Below are 7911 nucleotides of genomic sequence, written 5' to 3'. Positions count from 1 at the left end.
TGCCGGGGAGGTAAGCGCAGCCCGTGTCTGTTCCGGCAAGGTCCTCTGTGCTGTCACCGTGTCCATTGCGGTGCTGAATGGTGCCATGACAGAGGCGGGCAACTAGAAGCCTGAAGCCTTGGCACCGGGAGCTTGCGCTGTTGCCGCAGCCAGAGGCGGGATTAGCGCAATGCCAGAGGAACCCAGCGCATCAAAGGTGCTGAGCCGAGAGAAGGTTTGTATAGAAGAAACAGACCTGCTCGGTGACCTTTTTGCTTGCAATGTTTCCCTTCTGGGTGAGGGAGGCGGGCGTTTTCTCTTTTGTCCTTTTTGGAGGCGGGAGGGCTGTGGTTCACCGAGGAGCCCGAACCTGGGTCAGAAGCAGGTCCAAGTGACTTCTGCCCAAGAATCATTTTCAGGTGGAGTTCTCTGTCTTTACGTGCCCTGAACTTTAATTTGGAACAATGGGCACATTTTTGAGGAATAAAGGACTCCTCCAGGCATTTTATACACTGGGAGTGACCATCCGAGATAGAGATGGCATCTCTGCACGTAGTGCACCACTTAAATCCTGGGGAGCCAGGCATATTAGCATGAGCTGGAGGCCGAGAGGAACAAGCGGGAACGATTTTTTTTTAAAGGGATGTACTTATCTAGTAACTAGAGTGCTAAACTAAGGGAAAAAAGGATGTAGAATGGGTAAGAGAAAAAGTTTTAATGAGTCTTCTGTAGGTCTGACTCCTGCCGGGGATGGTAGAAAAGGAACTGAGGAGTTCGGCCAAGCATGTGCACTATTAAGACAAGACTGGTATGTGAGGCAGGCTCTGCACATGTGCGGACAATAAGGGTACTGCTGTAAAAATCTCCGAACAATGGCACAGGTTGCAACAACACCTACAGTGGGGCACCCACAGTGACACCTCTTGAAGAAGAAGTATGTAAATTGTAAAACAAAACATTTTATTTAAAAACACAAACTTGACATCCACTCAAGTCCTCTGAGGATAAGTGCTTTTCCTTTGGTTTGGGGGATAGATTCTAGAAAATTATAAAAATCAATCAGTCATGGTTTAAGTGATCACTTCTGAATGTGCACAGCTGACATCTTCTAAGATTTCATAAAGTTAGGTCCAGCCTTACTCACAATGAATAAATACCCGCTTTTCCATGAGTAGTCAATTTTCTTCAGAGTGACTACTCAGAATAAGCATGGGTAAGGATGGTAGATCTGATCTTTAATGATGACCACACTGGTCACACTGCACATTTTCTATACCTAATCAAAGAAGGAGACTAGATAAGGACAGAAGATGCAGCACATACACTGTTGCTAGCACAATATGTTTGACAGAGATTATTTCCATGAAAGAAACCAATAAAATAAAATTCTGAACATCCAGGATAGGAGAAAATTTTGAACATAAGCAATTTAAGGCTTCTTGCATTCTAAAATACTTTGCAAATTCTAAGATTTAATCTGGAAAATAAGTTTCTCTTTTCACATTGCAAAGAAACAGTTATCACAATATAAACAGATATATTACTATTTGTTTAAGTTTCAGAGAAAACTCTCATCACTATGTCCACCTTTCTTCTCTCCTTCTGGGAATATCCAAAAACTTAGGAATTAAGGAAGATATTGGATACAGGTGAGCAAGCAACAACATTTGTTTTTGGGTAAAATTTCACAAAGTTTTAAAATTGTTCATTTTGCTTTTTAACTTTCAAAAATTTACCTTTCCAAATTTCAGATACATCAAAATTCAAACTATCTTTTTAGTGGGAACATTGGTATATATACCGTTACATGAATGCCTCCTCCTGCCCCCAAATGCTTTGTCAAATTCAGTATTGCCAAAGTATTTCCACATATAAATTTGGCTCAACTAAACTACTGGGAAATTTACCCCTCTGTCACAGAGATGTATGTATTATATATACTCGGCTGTCAAGCGATTAAAAAAATTAATCGCGATTAATTGCGCAATTAATTACACTGTTAAACAATTGAATACCATTTATGTAAATATTTTTGGATGTTTTCTAAATTTTAAATATATTGCTTTCAATTTCAACACAGAACAGAGAGCTCATTTTATATTTGTTTTTATTAGACATTCGCACTGTAAAAAACAAAAGAAATAGTATTTTTCAATTCACCTAATGCAAGGACTGTGATGCAATCTCTTTATCATGAAAGCTACACTTACAAATGTAGAATTATGCACCAAAAAAACCTGCATTCAAAAATAAAAGAATGTAAAACTTTAGAGTCTGCAAGTCCAATCAGTCCTACTTCTTGTTCAGCCAATCACTCAGACAAACAAGTTTGTTTATATTTGCAGGAGATAATGCTGCCCACTTCTTGTTTACAATGTCACCTGAAAATGAGAACAGGTGTTCTCATGGCACTGTTGTAGCCGGAGTCACAAGATATTTATGTGCCAGATGCACTAAAGATTCACATGTCCCTTCATGCTTCAACCACTATTCTAGGGGACATGCATCTATGCTGATGACAGGTTCTGCCCGATAACAATCCAAAGCAGTACAGACCGATGCATGTTCATTTACATCATCTGAGTCAGATGCCACCAGCAGAAGGTTGATTTTCTTTTTTGGTGGTTTGGGTTCTGTAGTTTCCACATCAGAGTGTTGCTCTTTTAGAGTTCTGAAAGCATGCTCCACACCTCATCCCTCTCAGATTTTGGAAGGCACTTCAGATGCTTATACCATGGGTCGAGTGCTATAGCTATCTTTAGAAATCTCACATTGGTACCTTCTTTGCATTTTGTCAAATCTGCAGTGAAAATGTTCTTAAAATGAACAACGTGCTGGGTCATCTGAGATTGCTATAATATGAAATATATGGCAGAATGCGGGTAAAACAGAGCAGGGGACATACAATTCTCCCCCAAAGGAGGTCTGTCACAAATTTAATTAACACATTTTTTTAATGAGAGTCATCAGCATGGAAGCATGTCCCCTGGAATTGTGGCTGAAGCATGAAGGGGCATACAAATATTTAGCATATCTGGCACGTAAATACCTTGCAATGCTGGCTAGAAAAGTGCCATGCAAATGCCCGTTCTCACTTTCTGACGACATTGTAAATAAGAAGTGGGCAGCATTATCGCCCATAAATGTAAACAAACTTGTTTGTCTTTGCAATTGGCTGAACAAGAATTAGGACTGAGTGCACTTGTAGGCTCTGAAGTTTTATATTGTTTTGTTTTTGAGTGCAGTTATGTAACAAAAAAAGTCTACATTTGTAAGTTGCACTTTCACGATAGAGATTGCACTACAATACTTGTATGAAGTGAATTGAAAAATACTATTTCTTTTGTTTATAATTTTTACAGTGCAAATATTTATAATAAAAAACTATATACACTTTGATTTCAATTACAACACAGAATACAATATATATGAAAATGTACAAAACATCCAAAATATTTAACAAATTTCAGTTGGTATTCTACTGTTTAACAGTGCAATTAAAACTGCGATTAATCACAATTAATTTTTTAAAGTTAACCATATGAGTTAACTGATTAATCGACTTCCTTAATATATACAGATAGAAATTTTCCAGCCTATATTAAACTTTTTTCCACAAGTAAGTTAAATTGACTTTGTTCTTTAAGAAATCCCCTTCACTAGATGTTCTGTGAGTAGAGCCAAGTTGATCTTGCTACAGCTATTGTCTGCATGCATTATAAATCAACATATTTTCTTTTAAACAGATATCCATTAGTCTAAAGTTGTTTTCTGTTTTGATAGCTCTGAGCCTACAATAAAACCTGCATACAGCAAGTCCCAGGATCAAGGTCCGGTATTGTACTTTAACATAACTTGATCATTGATTAACACCAGTTAGCCTCTTCTTTTGGAGTAACATCAGCAAGGACGGATGTAGCAGAACAGTTTTGCTACCATTCTTATAAGTTACATAGAAAATTTGTATATCATTGGTGTTACTGAGCACACTTACTGTGGCATAGCTCCAGATTTTGACTTGAAAACTAAACTTTCACTCTCAGAATCTGTTGAGCTGACACCTGAGGGGGGAAAAAAAGGGTGTATTCAGTGTTGTTATACACTCCCCAATCTCCACTATGCTTAATTTCAAAAGTAAATACTATACTTCTTTAGTATTATTCTGAAAGCATTACCCTGAATTGACTTATAGGATGTAGTATAAGTGAAATCATTTCAATGCAGAGCTGGAAATTCTTTTTTTGAAAAGTATTGTAGCTTTTCTTATTGCCTGACATGTCTTTATGATTTTTAAACAGTTTGGAAGTCATAACTGTGCTGATATAGATTATTAGAGGTTAATTGCTATTTAATCACAAATTGCTTTTCCTTGGTTTTTCACTCCTTCACATTAAGGCAAATTAAGCAAAAAACCTCTGGTTACCTACATGCACGCTATTTTTCCTTAAAAGATGAGTTAATGGCCCATATTCATTCCTATCTGGTTTAACATCATGGAAGTCTTTGGAGCAATGGCAACAAGTGGGAGGAGGGGCATGTGGGTCACTTGTCTCCTCCCCCCCCCCCCCAATTTGCTGCTTGGCTAGTCCTAAACATGCTCATGTGGACTGAGCATGCTCAGTAACATTGCTGAAGCTGGCTGCCTTCACTTTGTCCCTCCTCCCCCCCCACTATTGGCAGGTATGAGTCATCTCTGCTTTAGAGATATACCTACAATGAATTTGGTACAGTCAGATTAATTGTTTAAGGGGATGCATTTTTTAAATCCATTCCACGAAAGGGAATTTAAGGAATTTAAGAAATTTAAGGAAGCTGCTGCTGTATGCTACTAAAAAAAATAATACTATGCATGCTAGACAAGATTCCTGAAAGAATCACTTACTGTGCTATTAACGTATGTAAAAAAAAAAAAGGGGGGATGTGTGTGACTTTTCAATGTCTTTGTGGGTCAAAGAAATGCAGAGTGAAATCTATAGGCCACTAACTAGAGCTTTTCCTAACAATTCATCTGGGATTTCCATTGTCCGCAGTTCATAGCAAGAATCATAGCAAATGATACACTGTAGCTATTAAAGTTATATTAAATAAAACTGCCAGTAAAGAGGGGGAAATTTCATTCTACTTAATTTAACGAAGAGAAGGTTAAGGGGTGACTTGATCATAGTCTGTAAGTATTTACATGGAGAACAAACATTTGATATCAGGCTCTTCATTTATCAGACAAATGTGTAAAAAAAGAGATCCAATCATTGGAAGTTGAAGCAAGACAAATTCACACTGGAAATAAGGCACATATTTTCTAACAGTAAGGGTAATTACCTTATAGAACAATTTATGAAGTGTTGTGCTGAATTCTCCATCATTGACAGTTTTTAAATCAAGATTGGATTTTTTTTAAATGTTGTAGTTCAGAAGAAATTATTTTGGGAAAGTTCTTTGGCCTGTGTTGCATGGGAGATCAGCCTCAATTATCAAAATGGTCCCTATTGGCCTTGGACTCTATTATTAGCTATGAATAATTAGTGTGGCTATACTTTTGATAGATTAGAGAAAGAGGTGATAATGGAGCAAGATCTGGATATATATAGACCTGGGTTTCACCAGAGGCTCCATTTGATCTCACAACGAAAGAAACTATATTACCTAACATATACTGTTTTTTAAAATTAAAATGTCAGCATTAATTCAAGATTTCCAGTAAAGCATTGTGTCAGTCTGTATCTTTATGTTCACCCTTTTTACAAGACTATGATAAATTTTGTACAAAGTATGCCTTGAGAGTTATCTTTTGAAAGCTCATAATTTGCTAATCCTTATTGTCCTAGTAAAATATGTGTGGCAACATTGTATGTAAAGTTATAAAATTCTAGTTTAAAACATGTTCCAAGTCTGGGGATAGACCAGTTCCCCAGAGACAACAAGCTAGCCAACACCTCAGGTGTCAACATAATCAAATGGACCACCACCTGGTTAAGCAGCTATTCTTTGGCAGGAAAAAGGGTGTAAGCAGGAAATTTACATGTTGGCAAAGAAACAGACTGGCTGTTGTTTGAACCCCAGCTGGAGTTGATTTTCAAAGAAGAGAAATGCTATAAGAAAGGGGAGTAAACTCCTCAGATTACCTCTCTCTCCTCATCTCTACTCACTGCATCAACACTTAAAAGACAAAGGAAACATCATTGAACTGGGGGAGGGGTTCTGGCTGAAAGGAATCCAGCCAGACTGCTGTAAGCATGTGGTGACAGAAACCTTTTGCTTTAAATTCACTCAGCTTGTTAAGTTAGGTATTAGTTTGTGTTTTACCTTTTATTTCTTTGTAACCAATTCTGACTTTTATATCTCCATTTGTGATCACTTAAAATCTGTCTTTCTATAGTTAATAAATTTGTTTTATCTAAACCAGTGTGTTTGGGAACTTCATTTGAGATAACAAGATTTGTGCACATAATTGTCTTTAAATGAAATGACGGACTTTCTATAAGGTTGTATTGTCCAGGAGGGTATTGGGCAATACGAGATGCACATTTCTGGGGACAAGTCTGGGGAAGAGAATTTGCTGGTGTCACTCTGTAATATGGCTGGCTAGCTATAGCACTCATTCAGTATATCTGGGGGTCATTTATATGCTGGAAGCTGTGTGTGGGCAGACCAGGAGTGGTTGCTCTCACAGTGAAGCAGCGTAAAAGGCATCCCAGATTGAAGAATTGAGGGACACAGCTGTTCAACAGTCCAGACGGTACCCTGGGTAATGTCACAAGCATGTTTAAAAAAACTGGTCATAATGCCCAATGCATTGCTATTGCATCAGGTTGATTTTTAAGCTTTCATCTGTCTGTCAAGTAAGGCTTTACACCAGTAAATATAAAAATATTTGTAGCAATGACACCATCCTTCTATATCCACATACTTATACTTGTTACAGAATGGCAAAGAGGCTTATCCTCCTGCTGGTTTAAGTGAACAGGTGTGGCTCATACATTTATAGATAAACTTTAACCTTAACTATAACTCAGTATAGCATAACATTTGCATGCTAAACTGGCCACCCTCAGTTCAGTAACTCCTCAGTTCAGAGGCTATTTATATTCATCTACATGCATTATACTCATCGCCAAACTACTGCTGATGACCCTGCATACCCTTCTGAGAAACAAAATGCTGTATTTAACTCCCATTTACCCCCTTCGTTAATGACTGCTTGAGATTCTGGTTATTATGTGCACAGATTTTAGTTCTTCCTTTAATGGGAAATTTGAAAGAAACTTAATACTTTGAAAAATATCAGAATAGGGTTTCAAATTTTGATGTATGCCATTTATCATACTCAGAATTTAAATTGGGGCATTCTGTGTAACTGGAAGTTTTAATATAATCTGTGTATCTCAAAACATCTTGAACATGGGAATAAAGCTTTTTCATGTTTTTTTTTTTTTTTAACAGCAACTGATGTTTCATAAAAAGTCATTTTATTTAGATCCAAATCTTCAATATACATGGTGGGGGAAACGGCGGTGTATGGATTTCTTCTTTAGAGATGTGTGAAAATGAGAAATTGTTGTTGATTATTCTGCACCTAAATTCAAAAACTTGTGTTTGATATAATCATAAGCAACTAGTTATTAGTACATCACAAAGACTGACTTCTGAGGAAAGAAAGAATCATTCAGATACCTATATATTCAGTCTATATTCAATGTTGCTAGGCTATAAAAATTAGGAGGCAGGTGTGTTATAATAACTGGGCCTACAAATTTACCCTAATTGTGAGATCAGCTGTGAAAAGTGAATGAAAGTTTATAAAATGTCACAATAACCTAAAGCAATAAATTGATGGAGAAATATGCAAGAAGGAAATGAAAGACTGAATTAATACAAATGAAAAGGTCCCTGATATAATTCAAGGCAGGACTGTGTTAAGATATTATGCTGAGT

At 37.0% G+C, this 7911-nt stretch overlaps 1 protein-coding gene across 3 annotated transcripts in view; it reads right to left on the bottom strand.

Annotated features, from left to right (window-relative positions):
• PALLD (palladin, cytoskeletal associated protein) overlaps positions 1-7911 on the bottom strand; it is a 343963-nt gene that overhangs the window by 212515 nt on the left and 123537 nt on the right. For all 3 annotated transcript variants that reach the window (XM_075127793.1, XM_048847662.2, XM_075127792.1), the window contains exon 4: positions 3974-4040. In XM_075127793.1, coding sequence (XP_074983894.1) covers positions 3974-4040 — 67 coding nt within the window. The remainder of the gene's footprint in view (positions 1-3973; positions 4041-7911) is intronic.

The sequence above is a fragment of the Caretta caretta genome, chromosome 4, assembly GCF_965140235.1.
Source record: "Caretta caretta isolate rCarCar2 chromosome 4, rCarCar1.hap1, whole genome shotgun sequence".
Lineage (NCBI taxonomy): Eukaryota > Metazoa > Chordata > Testudines > Cheloniidae > Caretta > Caretta caretta.
The sequence above is the reverse complement of the archived record's forward strand: the minus strand, read 5'-3'. Positions and strand labels throughout refer to the sequence as shown.